The 20,444-nt window shown below is 46.8% G+C and overlaps 2 protein-coding genes across 8 annotated transcripts in view; one reads left to right on the top strand and one right to left on the bottom strand.

Annotated features, from left to right (window-relative positions):
- The window catches only part of RNF141 (ring finger protein 141), a 57,974-nt gene extending 48,534 nt beyond the window's left edge, over positions 1-9,440 (top strand). Inside the window, exon 6 of the mRNA XM_082478149.1 lies at positions 8,613-9,440. Within this exon, the coding sequence (XP_082334275.1) occupies position 8,613 (1 nt within the window). The 3' untranslated portion in view covers positions 8,614-9,440. The remainder of the gene's footprint in view (positions 1-8,612) is intronic.
- AMPD3 (adenosine monophosphate deaminase 3) overlaps positions 6,497-20,444 on the bottom strand; it is a 42,565-nt gene continuing 28,617 nt past the window's right edge. For 6 of the 7 annotated variants that reach the window (XM_082478121.1, XM_082478120.1, XM_082478119.1 and 3 more), the window contains exons 7-15: positions 19,895-20,089; positions 17,956-18,087; positions 17,257-17,420; positions 16,411-16,537; positions 13,637-13,800; positions 12,483-12,603; positions 11,190-11,363; positions 9,458-9,568; positions 6,497-8,373 (exon numbers count right to left, since the gene is read on the bottom strand). In XM_082478121.1, the coding sequence (XP_082334247.1) occupies positions 8,197-8,373; positions 9,458-9,568; positions 11,190-11,363; positions 12,483-12,603; positions 13,637-13,800; positions 16,411-16,537; positions 17,257-17,420; positions 17,956-18,087; positions 19,895-20,089 (1,365 nt within the window). In that variant the 3' untranslated portion in view covers positions 6,497-8,196. Of the gene's footprint in view, positions 8,374-9,456; positions 9,569-11,067; positions 11,364-12,482; positions 12,604-13,636; positions 13,801-16,410; positions 16,538-17,256; positions 17,421-17,955; positions 18,088-19,894; positions 20,090-20,444 lie in introns of those variants that run through there. The other variant, XM_082478122.1, reaches the window with a different exon arrangement.

The raw sequence follows: 20,444 nt of genomic DNA, 5'->3' as shown, positions 1-20,444 counted from the left end.
AACTATGTGTTCCTTTTATTGCAGTTATACTTTTTTTTTGAGATTTTTTTTAAAATTCTTTTTAATTTTTTTTATTGGAGCAAAATTGCTTTACAATGTTGTGTTAGTTTCTGCTCTACAGTGAAGTGAATCAGCAATATTTAAACCTATATCCTCTCCCTCTTGGACCTCCCTCCCCACTTTGCCCTCCCTGGGTCTAGGTCATCACAGAGTACCAAGCTGAGCTCCCTGTGCTATACAGCAGGTTCCCACTATCTATTTTACACACAGTGGTGTACTTATATCAAACCTAATCTCCCTATTCGTCCCACCCTCCCTGTCCCCACTGTGTCCACAGGTCTGTTCTCTACATCTATATCTCTATTCCTGTCCTACAAATAAGTAAGTTCATCTGTACCATTTTTCTAGATTCCACATATATGCGTTAATATACGATATTTTTCTCTTTTTAGCTTACTTCACTCTGTATGACAGACTCTAGGTCCATCCACATCTCTACAAATGACCCAGTTTCATTTCTTTTTATGACTAATATTCCATTGTATATATGTACCACATCTTCTTTATCCATTCATCTATCGTTGGACATTTAGGTTGTTTCCATGTCCTGGCTATTGTAAAGAGAGCTGCAGTGAACATTGGGATACGTGTGTCCTTTTGAATTACGGTTTTCTCTGGGTATATGCCCAGGAGTGGGATTGCTGGGTCATATGGTAACTCTATTTTTAGTTTTTTAAGGAACCTCCATACTGTTCTCCATAGTGGCTGTATCAATTTACATTCCCACCAACAGTGCAAATGGGTTCCCTTTTCTCTACACCCTCTCCAGCATTTATTGTTTGTAGAATTTTTGATGATGGCCATTCTGACTGGTGTGAGGTGATACCTCCTTGTAGTTTTGATTTGCATTTCTCCAATAATTAGTGATGTTGAGCATCTTTTCACGTGCCTCTTGGCCATCTGTATGTCTTCTTTGGTGAAATGTCTATTTAGGTCTTCTGCCCATTTTTTAATTGGGTTGTTTGTTTTTTGATATTGAGCTCCATGAGCTGTTTGTACATTTTGGAGATTAATCCTTTGTCCATTGCTTCATTGGCAAATATTTTCTCCCATTCTGAGGGTTGTCTTTTGTCTTGTTTATGGTTTCCTTTGCTGTGCAAAAGCTTTTAAGTTTCACTAGGTCCCATTTGTTTATTTTTGTTTTTATTTTCATTACTACTCTAGGAGGTGGGTCAAAAAAGATCTTGCTGTGGTTTATGTCAAAGAGTGATTTTCCTGTTTTCCTCTAAGAATTTTATAGTGTCCAGTCTTACATTTAGGTCTTTAATCCATTTTGAGTTTATTTTTGGCTATGGTGTTAGGGAGTGTTCTAATTTCATTCTTTTACATGTAGCTGTCCAGTTTTCCCAGCACCACTTATTGAAGAGGCTGTCTTTTCTCCATTGTATGTTCTTGCCTCCTTTGTCATAGATTAGGTGACCATTATGTGCATGGGTTTATCTCTGGGCTTTCTATCCTGAACCATTGATCTATATTTCTGTTTTTGTGCCAGTACCACACTGCCTTCATTACTGTAGCTTTGTAGTATAGTTTGAAGTCAGGTACCTGATTCATCCAGCTCTGTTTTTCTTTCGGAAGGGTGCTTTGGCTATTCGGGGTCTTTTGTGTTTCCACACAAATTGTAAAATTTTTTGTTCTAATTCTGTGAAGAATGCCATTGGTAGTTTGATAGGAATTGCATCAAATCGGTAGATTGCTTTGGTAGTATAGTCATTTTCACAATATTGATTCTTCCAATCCAAGAACATGGTATATTTCTCCATCTATTTATGTCATCTTTGATTTCTTTCATCAGTGTTTTATAGTTTTCTGAGTACAAGTCTTTCGCCTCCTTAGGCAGGTTTATTCCTAGGTATTTTATTCTTTTTGTTGCAATGGTAAACGGGATTGTTTCCTTCATTTCTCTTTCTGATTTTTCGTTGTTACTGTATAGGAATGCCAGAGATTTCTGTGCATTAATTTCGTATCCTGCAACCTTACCAAATTCAGTGATTATTTCAAGTAGTTTTCTGGTGGCATCTTTAGCATTTTCTATGTATAGTATCATGTCATCTGCAAACAGTGACAGTTTTACTTCTTCTTTTCCAATTTGTATTCCTTTTATTTCCTTTTCTTCTCTGATTGCCATGGCTAGGACTTCCAAAACTATGTTGAATAAGAGTGGCAAGAGTGGACATCCTTGTCTTATTCCTGATCTTAGTGGAAATGCTTTGTTTTTCACCATTGAGTATGATGCTTGCTGTGGGTTTGTCATATATGGCCTTTATTATGTTGAGGTAGGTTCCCTCTATGCCCATTTTCTGGAGAGTTTTTATCATAAATGTGTGTTGAATTTTGTCAAAAGCTTTTTCTGTACCTATTGAGATGATCATATGGTTTTTATTACTTAATTTGTTAATGTGGTGTATCACATTGATTGATTTGCATATATTGAAGAATCCTTGCATCCCTGGAATGAATCCCAGTTGATCAGGGTGTATGATCCTTTTAATGTGTTGTTGGATTCTGTTTCCTAGTATTTTGTTGAAGATTTTTGCACCTATATTCATCAGTGATATTGGTCTGTAATTTTCTTTTTTTGTTGTATCTTTGTCTGGTTTTGGTATCAGGGTGATGGTGGCTTCATAGAACGAATTTGGGAATGTTCCTCCCTCTGCAATTTTTTGGAAGAGTTTGAGAAGGGTTGGTGTTAGCTCTTCTCTAAATGTTTGGTAGAATTCGCCTGTGAAGCCATCTGATCCTAGACTTTTGTTTGTTGGAAGATTTTTAATTACAGTTTCAATTTCATTACTTGTGATAGGTCTGTTTATATTTTCTAATTCTTCCTGGTTCAGTCTTGGAAAATTGTACCTTTCCATGAATTTGTCCATTTCTTTGAGGTTGTCCATTTTATTGGCACATAGTTGTTTGTAGTAGTCTCTTATAATCCTTTGTATTTCTGTTGTGTCAGTTGTGGTTTCTCCTTTTTCATTTCTGATTTTACTGATTTGCATCCTCTCTTTTTCTTGATGAGTCTGGCTAAAGGTTTATCCGTTTTGTTTATCTTCTCAAAGAAACAACTTTTAGTTTTATTGGTCTTTGCTATTGTTTTATTTCTATTTCATTTATTTCTGCTCTGATCTTTATGATTTCTTTCCTTCTACTGACTTTGGGTTTTCTTTGTTCTTCTTTCTCTAGTTGTTTTAAGTGTAGGGTTAGATTGTTTGAGATTTTTCTTGTTTCTTGAGGTGAGATTGAATTGCTATAAACTTCCCTCTTAGAACTGCTTTTGCTGCATCCCATAGGTTTTGGGTCCTAGTGTTTTCATTGTCATCTGTTTCTATGTAGTTTTTAATTTCTTCTTTGATTTCTTCAGTGATCTCTTCGTTATTTAGTAGTGCACTGTTTAGCATCCATGTATTTGTGTTTTTTACAGTTTTTTTCCTGTAATTGATTTCCAGTCTGTCTCATAGCACTGTGGTCAGAAAAGATGCTGGATACGATTTCAATTTTCTTAAATTTTCCGAGGCTTGATTTGTGGCCCAAGGTGTGATCTACCCTGGAGAATGTTCCATGTGCACTTGAGTAGAAAGTGTATTCTGCCACTTGCAGGTGGAATATCCTATAAATATCACTTAAATCTATCTGGTCTATTGTGTCATTTAAAGCTTGTGTTTCCTTATTTATTTTCTGTTTGGACAATCTGTCCATTGGTATAAGTGGGGTGTTAAAGTCCCCTACTGTTATTGTGTTACTGTCGATTTCCCCTTTTATGGTTGTTTTAGCATTTGCCTTATGTATTGAGGTACTCCTGTGTTGGGTGCATAAATATTTATAATTGTTATATATTTTCCTTGGATTGATCCCTTGATCATTATGTAGTGTCCTTATCTCTTGTAACAGTCTTTATTTTAAAGTCTATTTTACCTGATACAAGTATTGCTACTCCAGCTTTCTTTTGATTTCCACTTGCATGGAATATCTTTTTCCATCCCTTCACTTTCAGTCTGTATGTATCCCTAGGTCTGAAGTGGGTCTCTTGTAGACAGCATATATATGGGTCTTGTTTTTGTATCCATTCAGCCAGTCTGTCTTTTGGTTGGGGCATTTAATCCATTTGCATTCAAGGTTATTATCGAGATGTATATTCCTATTACCATTTTAATTGTTTTGGGTTTGTTTTTGTGGGTTTTTTTCTTCTCTTGAGTTTCCCGCCAGGAGAAGTTCCTTTAGCATTTGTTGTAAAGCTGGTTTGGTGGTGCTGAATTCTCTTAGCTTTTGCTTGTCTGAAAAAGCTTTTGATTTCTCCATCGAATCTGAATGAGATCCTTGCTGGGTAGATTAATCTTGGTTGTAGGTGTTTCTCTTTCATCACTTTAAGTATATCCTTCCACTCCCTTTTGGCCTGCAGTGTTTCTGCTGAAAAAACAGCTGATAACCTTATGGGGATTCCTTTGTATGTTATTTTTTGTTTTTCCCTTGCTGCTCTTAATATTTTTTCATGAATTTAATTTTTTTTCAAATTTTTTATTTCATGAATTTAATTTTTGAAAGTTTGATTAATATGTGTCTTGGTGTGTTTCTCCTAGGGTTTATCCTGTATGGGACTCTCTGCACTTCCTGGACTTGGATGACTATTTCCTTTCCCATGTTAGGGAAGTTTTCCACTATAATCTCTTCAAATATTTTCTCAGACCCTTCTCTTCTTCTGGGACCCCCTATACTTCAAATGTTTGTGCATTTAGTGTTGTCCGAGAGGTCTCTGAGATTGCCTTCAATTCTTTTCATTCTTTTTTCTTTATTCTGCTCCTTGGCAGTTATTTCCACCATTCTGTCTTCCAGCTCACTTATTCGTTCTTCTCCCTCAGTTATTCTGTTATTGATTCCTTCTAGTCTATTTTTCATTTCAGTTATTTTGTTGTTCATCGCTGTTCATTTGTTCTTTGGTTCTTGTAGATCTTTGTTAAACATTTCTTATATTTTCTCAACCCATGCCTCCATTCTGTTTCTGAGATTCTGGATCATCTTTACTATCATATCTCTGAATTTTTTTTCAGGTAGATTGCCTATTTCCTCTTCATTTATTTGGTCTTGTAGGTTTTCACCTTGCTCCTTCATCTGTAATATATTTTTTTGTTGTCTCATTTTCTTTCTTTTTTTTTTTTTGGATGGCTGGGATTGTGTTCCTGTTTTACTGGTTGTTTTGCCTGCGGCTTCCAGCACTGGAGTTTGTAGGCTGTTGGGTAGAGCTGGGTCTTGGTGCCGAAATGAGGACCTCACTCCGATGAATATTCCCTGGGGTCTGGGAATATTCTGTCAGTCCAGTGGTTTGGACTCGGAGCTCCCACCACAGGAGCTCTGGCCCAGCCTCTTGATCCTCCAAGCCCCGAGGGTCCCTCCAGGCGTGGAAACCCCTCCCCTCTCCCAACTACCCCTCAGGTGCATTGGTCCTGTCCAGCCTCCGCTTCTCCTTCCCCCTCACTGCCCCCTCGTCCTACCCGGTCGCTTGGGGGTTCTTCCCGTCTCCTTAGGCGTCGAGGTCCCCTACCAGTGTCCGGCGGGCACCCTAGTTGTGGGGAGACATGAGCTCCGCGTCCTCCCCTGCCACCATCTTGACTCCACCCCCTCTATACTTGTTCTTTGTAACAGTCGTAGTTCAGGTAGAGAATACCTAGGTATATTACCAACATATCACCTTCAGTTGTATCTGCAAACCCAGAGAAAGGTCAATATTGTTTCACCAACACAGCACCCAAACAAGTAAAGAGAAAGCCACAGGGATATGCTTTCAACTCAGCTTTATCCAAGGTAAGAGAAAGTAAAGGCCCAGGACAGGCCTTGGTAAATACCAGCCCAGGAGCTTGATTGGTTTTTATGAGGCAAAGAACAATAATATTGATCATTTCAACAATGCAGTTTGAAGTAACATATAACGTGAACTTGAGCCTTTTAGAGTAAGCAAGGGATAACATGCCTCAGAAACCATTCTTTTAGAAATGTGGGCTAGTATACAATTGGTTTTGAGTCCAACTGTGATCACAAAAGAAAGTAGAGATCCACCCAAAAAGGCCAATTAGGTACAATGATGTAATAACAGTGCACAGTGCTATAGAAAAAGGTATCTGAAAAGTTTGCAGGACAGGTAAAATCCAACAGGTGTTGGCTGAACAGACTGAAGTTATATCCAAGGAAAAGGAAATGACCATGTGAGACTTTGGCATGAACTGTTAACAGCAGAAGTTAGAGAAAAAAAGCAAAGTTTTACCTTCTGGGTTTTGCTTTGTAAAGCTTACTTTGCAAGCTTCAGTTCAAAATTTCTGAGTTTTCCTAGTGAATGTCATCCATATCTGAACCTTAGTAAAAAGATAAATTAGTAGTTATTATTGATAGCTTTTCATGATGCCCATCTTTCTTAAAAACTTAAAGATATGCCTTAAATAGTTTAAAACTATTGAGCCACAGTCCTAACAGACTTTATTTAATAATAAAAACAAATACTTGATACAGATAAAATGACAATGAAAAACTGTACAATACTTGCTATGTTAGGGCAAAAGTGTACAAATGACTTTTCAAAAAATAGTGAATGCCTAACACAAATACTCGGTTTTCATTCAATTTCATGATTAGCTGTAAGATAGCACATGTCTGCCTAGTAAAAAGACTACATTTATTGTCGTGTACTAAGTTGACCAGTGGAGGTGATAAGCATTATAAAGTAACAGGACAAGACAATCTAAAGTCAGGTAAGCATTTTCACAGGCAAAAATAGGTTTCTTCTAACTGTAATAATTCAGAAGGGCTTCCTGTAGTCTGCATTTGCCCACAGAGATAGACAGGAAGGTCCTTGAGCAGCTTGGTGAGTACCAGAAGCACACATCCTAAAAAGTTGCCAAAAGAGGAAATTCATTCATTTATTTAATATACATTTATTGAGCACCTACTATGTACCAGGCACTAGTAACACATGAAGAATACATTGGTAAAGCTTAAATTCAGACTAGTCTTTAAAAATGCTTCCTACTTGGCCCCAGGGACCACTTACATCTTCTGAAGAAGTCTGCATATTAGGTAAAGGTGTTCTTTCACCTTGGGGGAAAAAAAAAATGCACCAGGTTACAGTGACAAAAAAAATCTAAATTTGTGAGGTCTGATGGAATAGTGGGGAAAGGACTGGATTAGGATTAGGGAAACCTAGTTCTAGTCCTATTACTTATTAGAGCTGTGTGACCTTAAGCAAACTTTGCTTCTGTGGCCCTAACTCTTCATAAGTAAAATGATAATTGGGCTACAATCATAGAATATTAAAGCCAAAAGGAACAGAGGTCATCTAGTCCTGTGCTTTTCAAAGTCCTTAGTTCAAATGTAAATACACAGAAGTCCCAATGTAAAACTGATGAAAGCAGAGTCACCTTGAAGAAGTAAAAGCAGCACCCCAGAACCTCACTCCCCCCTGCCCACCCCTGCCTTGAAGTGGTCCAGGAGGAGAACTCACAGAACACCACTTGAAAACCACTCATCTAGTGCAAACTCTCACCTTTCAGATGAGGAAACCAAGACCCAAAATAGGAGTGATGGTTGTGATGTGAATATTTGGTTTCCTAAATAGAAAGGGAGGAAGGCTAAATAAAAGTTTTTAAAACTCATTAAAAAAAAAAAAAGCAACAAAGGAAGTTTTCTAATTCTCTCAAAGTAGCTCCTTTATGAAAGGGAGCTTTGAAATAGATTTTAAGGCAGCCAGCCCATCAGAGGCTGAAATAAACAAATACCAACTAGTCTGCAGGGCCTACAGAGAGGACCGTGGCAGAAAACCACACAGCCCTCATATATGCACAGTGGGCATTGGACCATGTAAGATCCTGGCCCCAACAATGCAAGCATTAGCACTTTCAAGAGAAACATTTGGAAAATTAGGAATGAGTACAGACAAGTGTCCAGCTCCCAGATCCCCAAGGAGGATTCACCATCTATTACTCAAAACTATTAACAGAAGTGGGCATGTTAGACCTTAAAGTGAACAGTGCAACCAAAAATCACTAGTTTGAAAGTTCTTCACAGGTATCCTCTCCTTGGAGGATAGTTTGGTATCTTGAACACTGTTAATCACAGCAGATTTGAAATTAAACCAGAAAGTTAAAATGCATGTCCAGTACTCGACTACTTGGTCAGGGCTGTGATCTCTTCTGATTTCATGGCGTCAGACAGGAAGCTGAGCTCATTGCATAAGGTCTCATATCGGAACGCCATCCGGATCTGAGCAACATTTGTCTTCCGAATATCATTTCCTTCAGGTCCCTCTTTATAATAATTTTGTCCCAGAAATTTTTGCTTTTCCTGTGGACCAAGAGAAATACAAATGAAACAATATACCTTAGAATCACTTTCTATATCCACATGGCAGCTCTGACATTAACCACACCAAATCAGGCTAGTCCTCCAAAGCAGGTCCTCCATCAAGACATCTTTCCCCACAGAGCTCTTACAAAATTCCTCCTGGCCTCCCTCTCCTCGAGGTTGTCACCCTGACAACCACATTCATTCCCTTCATTTCCAGCTGTGCTTTCCTTGATCAGAAAGGCAAGAACTACAAGAGCTGCTGGCAATGAAGAAGGCAAGGTGAAGGCGTGAAGACTCTAGCAAGGTGAAGGCGTGAAGACTAGCAAGGCTCTCCCGAGAGCTGACAAGAGCACACAGGTGTGTCTGGGGACAGCCAGTCCAAGGAATCAAGTCCCCACAAAATGAATCTTAAGCCTTAACTCTTGTCTGCATCAGCATCCAACAAGAGCAGCAAGATGCAGCCCTCTCCCTGTACCAGTGACACCACCCAGCGGAGGTACCCAGGGACCTAAGACACCATCTAGAGCAATGGTTCTCAACCCTGGCTCCACGTCAGAATCACCTAGGGAGCTATAAAAAAATTTTTTTTAATTACTGATGTCTGGGTCCCATCCCTAGAGTTTTCTATTCAATCTAGGTACTATTCATCTATTCAAGAAGTATTGAGTGCCCACTATGTGCCAGGGTCTATTCTAGGCCCCAGGGATATAATGCTGAATTTACATTCTAGAAGGCAAGACAGAAAAACACATGACTACATATGGCAATGTCATATAGTAATTTTATGATGGAGAATGAGGACAAGTGTGTGGCTATTGTAGAATGGGTAATCAGGGAAGGCCTCTCTGAGGAGGTGACATTTGAGCAGAGGTCTGAAAAAGGTGACAGAGCAGCCATGAAAATTCAGGAGTCTCCACAGTGTTCTCCCCTAGAATATGAGTTTTCAGTGTGACAGAGACCCTGTTTGTTCTGTTCATCCCCAGTCCCAGGGCCAAGAAAGTGCCTGGCACACAGCAGGCATCCGATGTACATGTGTGTTGAAAGGACAGGAGGGACGGGGTGGTGCCGTCACACGGCGTACCTGATGCGAGAGGCCGCTCTGCAGCACGCTGTTCCTGGCGATCTCACACAGGTCACACGTGCTCAGCTTCCACACTTGAGCCGCAATTGCGTATTCTTCCATAAGTGCTTCCTAGATTCCCCCAAAGTAAATGGTTAGATGGGAGACTATCCATTTCAATGCTTCACATATTTCCCAAGCTAGAAACATCAGACTGACATTGCAGATTTCATTTTTCTTTAAGGACTGGCACCTGAATAATCAAACAACATCCCCCCCCCCCACCCTTAAATTACAAACTCCGGAGATCTTTTTTGTGTGAAAGCTCAGGTTACCAAAGACAGATATATCAAAGAACACCTACAGATTTATCTGTTGACCAACACATGTTCCAAGCCCTGTGCCCATGACTGGGGATGCCAGCCTGCTCTCCTGTGCCTGTCTCCCTGTTGTGCACACTTTTAGTACCCACTCTATAGTCTTGCTTTGTATTTAACACATTTTCTTAAAATCGTCCAAAATAAAAGTTAATCTGAGTAAAGAACAGAGATGGAACATTAAATAGGAATGAGAAGTGATCAAGGATCAGTAGTGAGATAGTGTTAGCCCAGAAGCATTTGGGTTTGAGCTGTGCTTATGCTTTGTCCTCTGGGATGTGAAATGTCTGACATTTATCACAAGCCCTTCCATCACCTCTTTGCCACATCATTGCCTCTGAATTGTAGAGCAGTGGTTCTGAAAACATGGTCCCAGCATTACTGAGGGTCCCCAAGGCCTCTGGAAGGTCCTCCCTTTTCCAACTATGCATTTTGTGAGGCAAGATTTTCTTCATACACTTTGATAAAAGTAATTTATCACAGCAGATTGACTGCAGAAGCAGAGATGAGAATCCAGCTGTCCTCTATTAAACTAGACATTAAAGAGATTTTCAAAATGCCATCCTCGCCATTCTCAGTATTTTGTTATTGTAGTTTGCAGAAATATGGTTATTTCTCATAAAAGTTGCTAATTTTGTTAACATTTAATGATTTATTAGTGTTATTTTACATGAGTTAGTATTTTTCAATTTCACACAGTTAAGTATCACTAGATACAAGGCATGTCAAGCACAGCTCTCTGAGGGCCTCAGTTCTTCAGAATATAAAGGGGTCCTGAGACCAGAAGCTTGGAGCTTGGAGCCTGTCCCAGAAGACCCAGGCACCTCTATTTTTACTAATCCGTGGCTGGTCTTATCAGTACCACCCAAACGTGCTGGTACACCAGTGACTGGTCCCCATGCATGGCATTGCCTTTCCCTTCCTCTTCAGTTTCCCAGAGATCCACAGTGTGCTAGTAATAATAGTGGTAACAAAAACAGTAGCTAACATCTTTAATACATGCTGTACACGCAGACACTATATTAGACACTGATTCATTATCTTAATGAATCCTTACAATAAGGTAGAGGTGGACATAGGGACAATTTTATCCCTATTTTACACATGAAGAGGGATAAAATACAGAGAGGTCAAGTAAGTAGTTCTACCAACATCACAGAACTAGTGAATATCAAAGGCGGAAAATGAAAGGCAAAGAAAAATCCTCAAAGATTCAAGAAGCCCAAGGGCTCCTGGAAGGAGCACTTCCCTCACCAGAAAGTCACCTCTTGTCTTCAGTGGGCCACCAATGCCACCCCAAAGGCAGAGCTGAGCCGTGTGCTCAGGTGCCGGCAGTGGGAGGACCTACAGTCCTCATCTTCCCCTAAAGTCCTCACCTTTGTGTAGTGGAACTGCATGGGGTCATCGGTGGAGAGAGAAATATGCAGTCCCTTATGCAGGAATTCCCTCAGAGGGTTTTTGGAATATTCGAGGAACAGACTGTTGTTGCTAAGAGGAGACATGGCAATGGGGATCTGAGCAAGGTAGTAGAGATACTGCAACACCGGACTCTGCAAAAGAACCACCAAACTCAGGAAACGAGCCAGCGAGGGGAGGGAGGGATGGGGGAAGCATTCACCAGGGGAAACCAGGGGTCTGGGCAGTGTCTGTGGGAGCCCCCAGTCACCCCGAGCTCCACAACGCCAGGACCCCCAGGCCCACCCTCCACGTTTACCTCACTACTGCATCAGGGCCCATCCCTCCCTGGGACTGCTCTCCTGCCCACTAAGCGCTCCCTCTTGGCTCCAGACTGGAGGCACAGCTCACTGCAGGAAGGGCACCTGCAAGGCCCCGGGCTGACCCCAAGCTACGTCCTCAGCTGCCCTCCCCCAGGAGCTGACCCCAATAGGTCAGTCCTGGAGATGCCCCACTTTTGTTGCTTTGCGCTCTGACCACAAACATTCAGGTTGAGACTGTAAACACTGCAGCTCCTCGGAGGTGGGAAGGGGCGGACCTGACCAGGCTAGAGTGGTTCTCTGATGTAGCACCCGCCCCACACAGAAACGTGAAACACGGTTCGACCTCCCCAGGACCAGGGAAGGAGAGGAGTTTGACCAAATATCCTTCCTATGGAAGTGAGTCAAAATACGGAGAAGACAATGCATAGAGTTCATGGTAGCATGATTTACACGAGCAAAAAGTTGGGTGGATTCTGTGCAACAGCTGGAGCCTGGCTGAATCAGTCACAGCCCAACCGAGTGGCGGCTGTCCTTTCAGCAGCCTTTAGAATGAGCAGCGCAGAAAAACGCTTGTGATGAAAAGTTAAGGGACTCTGTGTTCTTTATGATAATAAGCATATTAGAAATATGTTCTGGAAAAAGATGGGAATTGGAAATACTAAAAAGCTAATAATGCTGTTTCTATTAAAGTAATAGCAATAAGGATATTTTTCCATTTCTCCATTTTTTTGAAAATCTAAATTGTGATGTATTTGGCTATATTTTTTCATAATTAAATATGAAGCCAAGAGACTACAGACGGCACAGCCCAGAAAAAGGCCCGGCCTTCCTGCATCGCTGGCCAGAGTCTCCCAGGGCGCAGGCAGGAGCCCAGGTGGTCCCACTCCTCCCCAGGGCAGCCCCGGGCGGGACTGTCACTGCAGGGCAGCCATCTGTCAGGGGCCCGGTTACCTTCTTGAGGAGCAGCCCATGGGAAATGTTGTCGGCAGTCAGGAAAGCAGATACCAGGTGAGTGATGGAGCCAGCCTCCCCGCAGTGAGGCCGGAACAGGAACGTGCTCAGGCCCCGTTCCCTGCAGACATGAGGCTTGTGGTGAGAAAGAACCCCTGGTCCACCTGCCCCGGGCCCCATGGGCCTGCACTGCTAGCTCAGGGCCCACTCCAGGGGAGACAGTCCCCCATGGCAGGGTCCGCACAGCTGAGGCAGGGCACCCTGGAAACCTCTCCCCAGGTGCTGAGGCCCAGGCCCAGAGCTCCTCAGAACCAAGAGACATCATCTCTGGGAACAGAGAGGGCCTAGCCCTCCATCCTCTCCTCCCCTACCCCAGGGCCTGGTAGCCCAGATTCATAGACCTTCAGAGCAGGAAAGTCCATGAGAAACTGGAGTCCAGCCTCTTTGTTATAAAAAGGGGGTAAACCCAGACGGCGTCAGATGTCAGAAGCCACTGAGCAGGGCAACAGCAGAGCTAGAACTAGAGCCCCTGCCTCGGAGAGCTCAGCCCAGGACCCCAACCCTGGCTGTCTCCTTTCAATCATGGTCCCACTCAAAACTTCCACACCCACAAACTAGCGCTGGCTGAGGCTGAGCTCTGAGGCCCCGTGGCTCAGCAGGGGTGGGAGGACGCTAGACGTGTGGGCAGGGACCGGCTCAGTGTCCTGCCTCGTGGGCCTCACCTCCGTGTGTGCGCTGTGGGGAGCCTGGGCGTGAGACCACCGGATGGAAGCTCCGTGAGCGCGTGGATGCAATCTGTTTTGTTCCCTATTATGTGTCCCGTGCCCAGGACGGTGCCTTCACATGGCAGGTACTGTGATTCGCTGAATGGATAGACGCACGTGTGAACACCATTGGTGTGGAGGTTAGTGAACGTGTGTCAGCAGGTCCTGTGTCTCTATCATATCAGGGACAGACGTGCACACATGTAGGTGTTGGTGAGTGTGTGTATGGACGTGTGTCCAGGCATGGGGTCTGGCTGCCTTGTATGTGTGATCGTGTCTGTTGCAGCAGGCATGCCGGCATGTGTGTGTAGCCCTGTGGGTACGTGCCCTGTGAGGCGAGCTCAGGAGCACGCCCTGGTTTGAGGTGTGCACAGGGGCCAGCTCACCCACCTGCGGAGGTTGTTGAGCACCATGATGTTGGCATACATGTAGTACAGGTAGTAGCTGTAGGGCGGGTTCTGCTCGCTGGTCCAGACGTCCGGGCTGGGGCTCTTGTCTGAGAACATGTGATCGCTGTGCTTGGACTCATCATCCACGCTGTCAAACCCCGTCACCTGGGCAGGAGGAGGGGTCCTGCATCAAGCCAGGGCAGACGAGCTGCCAAAGGCCTTGGTATATGTGCAGCTGAAGTGAGCCTGCTAAAGGCGTTGGAGCCCAGGCCTCTCAGGTGTGAAACCTCAGCTGGGGACCCCGTGGCCTGCCTGAGCCACATTCTTCCCAGGGATAGGGAGTGGGCGCAGTGCCCCAGTCTGTCCCTCCGGGGCTTCCAGAGGTACCCCGGAAGTCAGTCTGGAGAGCGCCAAGCCCCTGTGTGGTGGCAACAGTGAAGGGAAACTCAGGCCAGGCCAGGCCAGGTGAACGGTGAGGCAGCTATACTCACCTCCCATCCTTCGGCTGTGCCATCAGCAGCAGTGACAACAGCTGTGAGGGGGAAGGGGACAGGCATTTCCCCTGCACCTACTGTATGTCAGGCCCTGCTTGAAGCACCTACCACACACCAGCTAACTTAATACTCAAGTGCCCCTGTGAGGGAGGGCTTGGCTGACAGCAAAGCAGGGCCAGTTACGGAGCTTTCCCACGTGAGACGACCAGCTCTGAGCCTACACGGGCTCAGGGTCTGCACCGTTTGGGGCTGTAGGTGGAGGATGCCCTAGAGTGGCCACGATGTCCCAGGTGTGGCCAGCTGGGAAGCCTCTCAAACAGGCCAAGGCGTGCGCCATCCAAGAGGGCCCGTTGGCAGGCTGAGCCATGGCTCTTGGGGACTGCCCCCCGAGCAGGGTCAGAGCAGCTCAGGAGATGCCCATCCTCCCACTGCGCTTACACCTCAGCTGGGGCCCACACTACGCCTCCAGGGCCCACCCAAGTCACGGGCTTCCCGTCACCTGCTCCCAGAGGTCAGGCCCTGACGGAGGATGTACCTGCGAGGGCCCAGCTCTCAGCCAGCATGCAGGGCAGTTTTGCTCCTGTCACTCAGCCACAGCTGTGCTTTGGGAAGGGGCCCCCGAAGGACCGGCTGAGTCTGCCTGTTCCGAAATGGCAGTAGGGGCCCAGAGGAGCAAGGGACCACCAGGGTCTTGGCAGAATCTTCCCTGTCACAGTCATTACGTGTCAAAGGAGATGACAGGGTCCCACTGCAGCTCTCAGCACGGCCTGGACAGGTCTGGGTGCCGGGGCGGACCTCGAGTTCCGCTCTGCTCTGCGCTCACTAGCTCCATGCTGCACCTGAACTCTGGGGGCCCAGCACGGGGGCAATGTCAGCCCCTCTCCTGGGCTCTGCTAACGCAGGGCCCCAAACTGGGCCTCCCATAGCCTCAAGCACAAAACATGTCCAAACCCCAACTCCTTCTCCCCGAGCCTGCTGTGCCCCCATAGTTGGCAGTGTCCTCTGAAAGGCACACCGTCTGCTCCCCAGCAAAGCCAGGCTCCGGGAGGCCCCCCTTGACTCTTTCCCCTTGCTCACCTTCAGGGTGTGCCCAGGCCCCATCCGTTCTCCACCCGTGCCCACCACGCCGCCCAGGGGCCCCGCCCACCGTCTGTATACGCCTCACTTTCCTTAATGTGGGGATGACCACACCCGGGCCAGGGCCCTGGGTACGAATTCCACTTCTGCCCCTTTTTAGCTGTGATCTCTCAGTTTTCATTTCCTCATGTGTAAATCGGAGCTAGTAGCTTCACAGGACTGTTGTGAGGATTAAGTGAGATAATCCGCAGTGTCTAACACACAGCAACACATAATCATGCTACTTACTATTAACTCCTACAAAATGAGGTAAAGTGGGGCAATCGTGAGGCTGAAGCAAGATCACGTCATGGCGTGGATCACCGGAGCAGGGAGCGAATAATCAGTGTGAGCTGTGACTGCTGGTTCAAGCCCCCCGCACATCTCCACTGCTGGAGCAGGCCCCCTGACTCTCACCTTGCCCCCTGCCCCCCACCTCCAGCTCCTTCTGTTCCAGGCCTTTCTTCACACAACAGCCTGCATGGTGTTTGTCTAAGACATAAATTCAGTGCCGTCCCTCAGCCCCTTCAAACTTTCCTGGCAACCCCCCAACTCTCCCAAACCCTACTACACACACACACACACACACTCACACATACACACACACTCACACTCACTCAGTCACCCCTCCCTCCCCCACCCCCAGCCCTCTGGTATCTTCCCCACCTCCCTCACTGTCGGAAACCATCCCCATAAACTCTACCAGGCACTGAACTTGCTTCTCGCCGTCTGCAGCCAACTCTATTCTGGGCACCCAGGGGGCGGGACCAGCTCCTGCCCCACTGATGCCCTTTCTGGTTAAGTCTCTCTTCCACCCTTCTCACCCTCTCCCACAACTAACCAGATAAATATATTTTGTGGGGCTTGTGTACTTAACCAAACAAGGTGGGAGGACCATTGGTTTCTAAGCAAAAGCAGGAGCCTGAAATGTCTGCATTTGTAACGACCTGAGGCTACAGCTGGCTTCCCAGCACCCCACCCATGCCCGCAGGGCCGCCCCAGAGGAGCAAGCTCATTATTCTAGAAATTCAGCTTCTTGGGCTGGCCACCTCATGCCTGGGGCACACCACTGACAGGATCCTAGAAGGGAAGGCTGACCCAACCCCCCGGAATCCTCTCCTCCCTCCCTCACTGGGCACATTGCCTGGGTGCCACCCACACTTACATATCTGAGGAAGAGGTGAAGCTCTCGGTGATCCTGAGGATTAATGGTGGCCTCAAAGAGGGGCAGGAAGATGTTCTCCAGCATCTTCCCAAAGCTTGGCAGCAGATTCTTTGACCTAAATATGTCACTGGGGGAAAGCGGAGACTTGCTGATTAAGGTGGACCCAACAGCCCCCTTGGCCCATCAGAGACCAGCCCCCCACCGCCAGTCCCTTCCCTCAGGCAGCGCAGGTCCCCATTTAAACACCCAGGGTAGAGTCAGAGGTAGGGCTCCAATACAGATCCTCCCCTCCTCGCCAAGTTCTGCAACACTAGGCATTGGTGGCACACTCAACACCTACCCATACCCATCAGAGAGCTTTCTCCAGCTAGAGGCCAAGCTGGGAGTGGGGCGCTGGGATTCAGGCTGATCCAACTCTCTCCCCTCAGCTCAGTTCCCCTAAACCACGTGTCTCAGGCCCATCCAGGGGCCACATTGGCCAGACTGGAGAGGACAGTGGTGGTCTGAGTCATATCCACGGAGAGGGCCAGCAGTGTAGGCCCCCATCAGGTCATTCAGACCCTGGACCTCACCCAAAAGGATAGCCCATCCTCAAACCGCAGTGACAAGAAGATGGGCAGTAGTTCCCACCAGGCCTTTGCACATGTATGTTCTTCAAAGAACAGAGTTGAAGTGTCACAAGGACGTCTTTGCCAACCACCCCACCCTGTAGGAAAATCCCTGGGGCAGAGAGCCTAGGCTGGCACTGGAACAGGCCCTATCCCTCAGTAGCACAGACTCAGCAGCTCCTGAGGGACAGGTTGGCGACCCCAGAGGACACAGGTAGACAGCAGCCGCCTCACTTACTAGATCCGGGGCACCTGGATGATCCAGCGCATGTTGGGTGAGTAGACCTTGTGCTGGATGAACCAGCGGGCCAGGTTGGGCCACTCCTTAGGACTGCAGCCGTAGATGGAGAGCCGTGGCTCTGAGTACTGGTACTTGCTCTCCTCCAGCTCCTGGGCCACCTCCTGGCAACAAGAAGAGCTCAGGTCAGCCCAGAGCACCCCAGCTGCTAGATCCTGCAGCTCCCTCAGCCACCTGCTCCTGGGCTCAGAAGGCCTGATCTACATCCCCTTGCTGCCACGTCAGCACTCACTCCACCTTCCTAGGGAAGAAGGCCTTGGACCTGCACAGTCACACACATGACCAGGCCAGACAGCAGAAGCATCTCCAAATGGGGCTAACCTCTACCCAGTGCAGGCTGCAAACACACAGAGCAGCAAGCCTGGATGCCGAGAGCTGGGCCAGCGGCGGACACCCTCCCCCTCCTCTTGCCTGCAGTCAGCACAGTCCACACACAGCACAGCCTGCGCACTCGGGAGTCAGCGGCCAGGGCCATAGCACTTGGCACCCAGGCACCTGCACCTCGCCTGAGCTGGATGGTGGATGGACGGGGATTCACGAAGGGGAAGAGGACAGGAGGCCCTGCGGGGCCCCCACCCCATGAATGCAGATGCTGTCAGGAATCCGAGGAGGGCTTGGAGAGGTCCAGGGCTCACTCACCTTGACCATCCGAGCAAAGTACTCTCCTCCCAGGTAGTTTTCAGTTTTCAAATACAGGTCTCGGAGCTCACTGGCCCCCACAGGGTTGTATTTGGAGTTGAAGTTGTCAAAGCGGTGGAACGTCTGCCGGCCCTGGAGAGAAGAGACACCAGCCAGATCACCACGCTGTTCTGCAGCCACCACACACATGACCCCTCCAGGCCATTACAAGGTGGCCTCTGTGAGCCACACTGAAAGATACCTTCTGTGTCAGTTCTTGCATGAAAGCTTGGAAAGTCCCAGGGCCAGGATCATGCATCCTCACTCAGCCAGCACTGGGGTGCTTTCGCGAGGCCTTCTGTAAAGGAGGATCAAGGGCCTCATGCCTCCAGGAGCAGGGCTGGCTGAGTGAGCCGAAAATACTGAACCATCAGTAATAACGTGTGTCCTTTTACTGTTTAGACTTCATGAGGCACTTTCTCCACATTGCCTCATTCAGTGTCTGGTTTAAGATTTTTTTATTGTGGTGAAATGTACATAACACAAAATTTACCTTAACCGTTTTTAAGCATACAGTTCAGTGGTATAAAATACATTCACGTTGCCATGCAACTATCACCACCATCCATCCCCATAACTCTTTTCATCTTGTAAAACTGAAACTCGGTACCCACTAAACAATAGCTCCCCCAGACCCTGGTAACCACCATTCTCCTTTCTGTCTCTATGAGTTTGCCTATTCTAGATGCCTCATACAAGTGGAATCATACAGTATTTGTCCTTTTGTGTCTGGCTTCTTTGACTTATCATAATGTTTTCAAGGTTCATCCATGGATGTTGCAGATATCAGTACTTTATTCCTTTTTAGGACTGAATAATATTCCAGTGTGTGTGTGTGCATTTTATTTATCCATTCATCTGATGATGGACACTTGGTTTGCTTCCACTTTTTGACCACTGTGAATAATGCTGCTATAAGCATTAATGTGCAAGTAACAGTTTTAGTCCCTGCTTTCAATTCTTTTGGGTACATACCTAGGAGTGGAATTGCTGGAATATATGGTAATTCTATATTTAACTTTCTGAGGAACTGCCATACTGTTTTCTATAGAAGCTGCAACATCAGTTAGTATTTTAATAACTTTGTAATGTCAGTAAGGCACGTGGCAGTCACCATTTTATAAGCAAGGAAATAAAAGCTTAAATGAGTTGCTTAAGGGCACACAACTCCTAAGTGGAATTAGAACAGGGACCTATCTGACCAAGTCACACACTCTTTTCCCCTGTCCCAGGGCTGCTCCCAGCCCTGTTACTCTCTGAGGACAAACTACCTCTCACAGTCCCCATGAGACAGGCTGGGATCTGGGACTCTTTGCTGCAGTGCTACAGTACTTGCACCTGGACAAACGTCTCCTCAAGCAGCAAAATGCAAAGAAACTATATGGGACTAAAAATAACTGTGTGCATGCACAGTTGGGGCAAATTATGGACAAAAGATACAAAGAGACCAAAAAACCCAACTGCCCCTTCTGAAGAGCCTGGAGCAAGAACAGGGTGTTGGAAGCAAAAGCAGAGTACTGAGCATGCCCCTGCACTCAACACCACCAGACGGGTGGGCAAAACACCCAAGCCAAGCCACCCCTCCCGCCCGACCCCGGAACACATCTCTACCCTCACCCCATATAAGGTACAAGCTTACCCCCCGCTCAGGGAGCGAGCAAGCAAGGGAACCTGTTTGTTCTCGCTCCCCCCTGCTGCAGCAGGGTCCCCAATAAAGCCTTGCCTAAATTTCTTGTCTAGCCTCTAGTCAATTTCTATTGATCGGAAAGGCCACCCACGGCTAGAAGAGAAAGAGATGCCTACACAGCCAGCCTCTCTCCAAGCCCAATCCTGGCTCCTTTCCAGGGGGCTGAGTCCCCCCACCAGGACTGCACGAGGCCCTGCGGCCGAGCTCACTCACCGCATGGACATCCAGCGAGTCCACAGTGAGGTCGTACGGGTCCATGTGCAGGCTGTCGAACACCTGCCGCAGGGTGATCTTCCGGCCCCACTTCTCGGCAACCGTCCTGTCGGGTTCCGTCTGGTACGTATGCTTGATGAAGCGCAGCAGGTGCTTCTGGTTCATGCAGGCAGCCGCGTGGATGTGTGTGTCCACCTGCAACACAGTGGCCCCCAGCATGTGAGCTGGGCCACCTCCCCCGGCAACAAGAGCCAGGACATCCAGGCTTCGGTGTGGAGCGCAGAGCCTCAGCACCTGCACTGACGCCAGATCCCCCGCCCCATTTCTCCTGTAGGCTTTGGAACTGGTCTTCCTCCGTCTAGCCTTGCTGCCCAGTCCCCCTCCTTACAGCATCAAGAGATCTTTTTTAAATGTAGGTCAGATCCAGCCACTATCCCTGTTAACCAATCATCAGTGCCCCCCAAGTGTTCAAGATAAAGCCCAAGCTCCTTAGCCTGGGATTCAAGGCTTACTTCAAGCCTTAAGTCTCACCTTGCCACTGCCCTGCTCT

This window comes from Balaenoptera physalus, assembly GCF_965194825.1.
Source record: "Balaenoptera physalus genome assembly, chromosome: 10".
In the NCBI taxonomy this organism is placed as follows: domain Eukaryota; kingdom Metazoa; phylum Chordata; class Mammalia; order Artiodactyla; family Balaenopteridae; genus Balaenoptera; species Balaenoptera physalus.
Note: the sequence above shows the minus strand (reverse complement) of the source record. Positions and strands in the feature narration are given on the sequence as shown.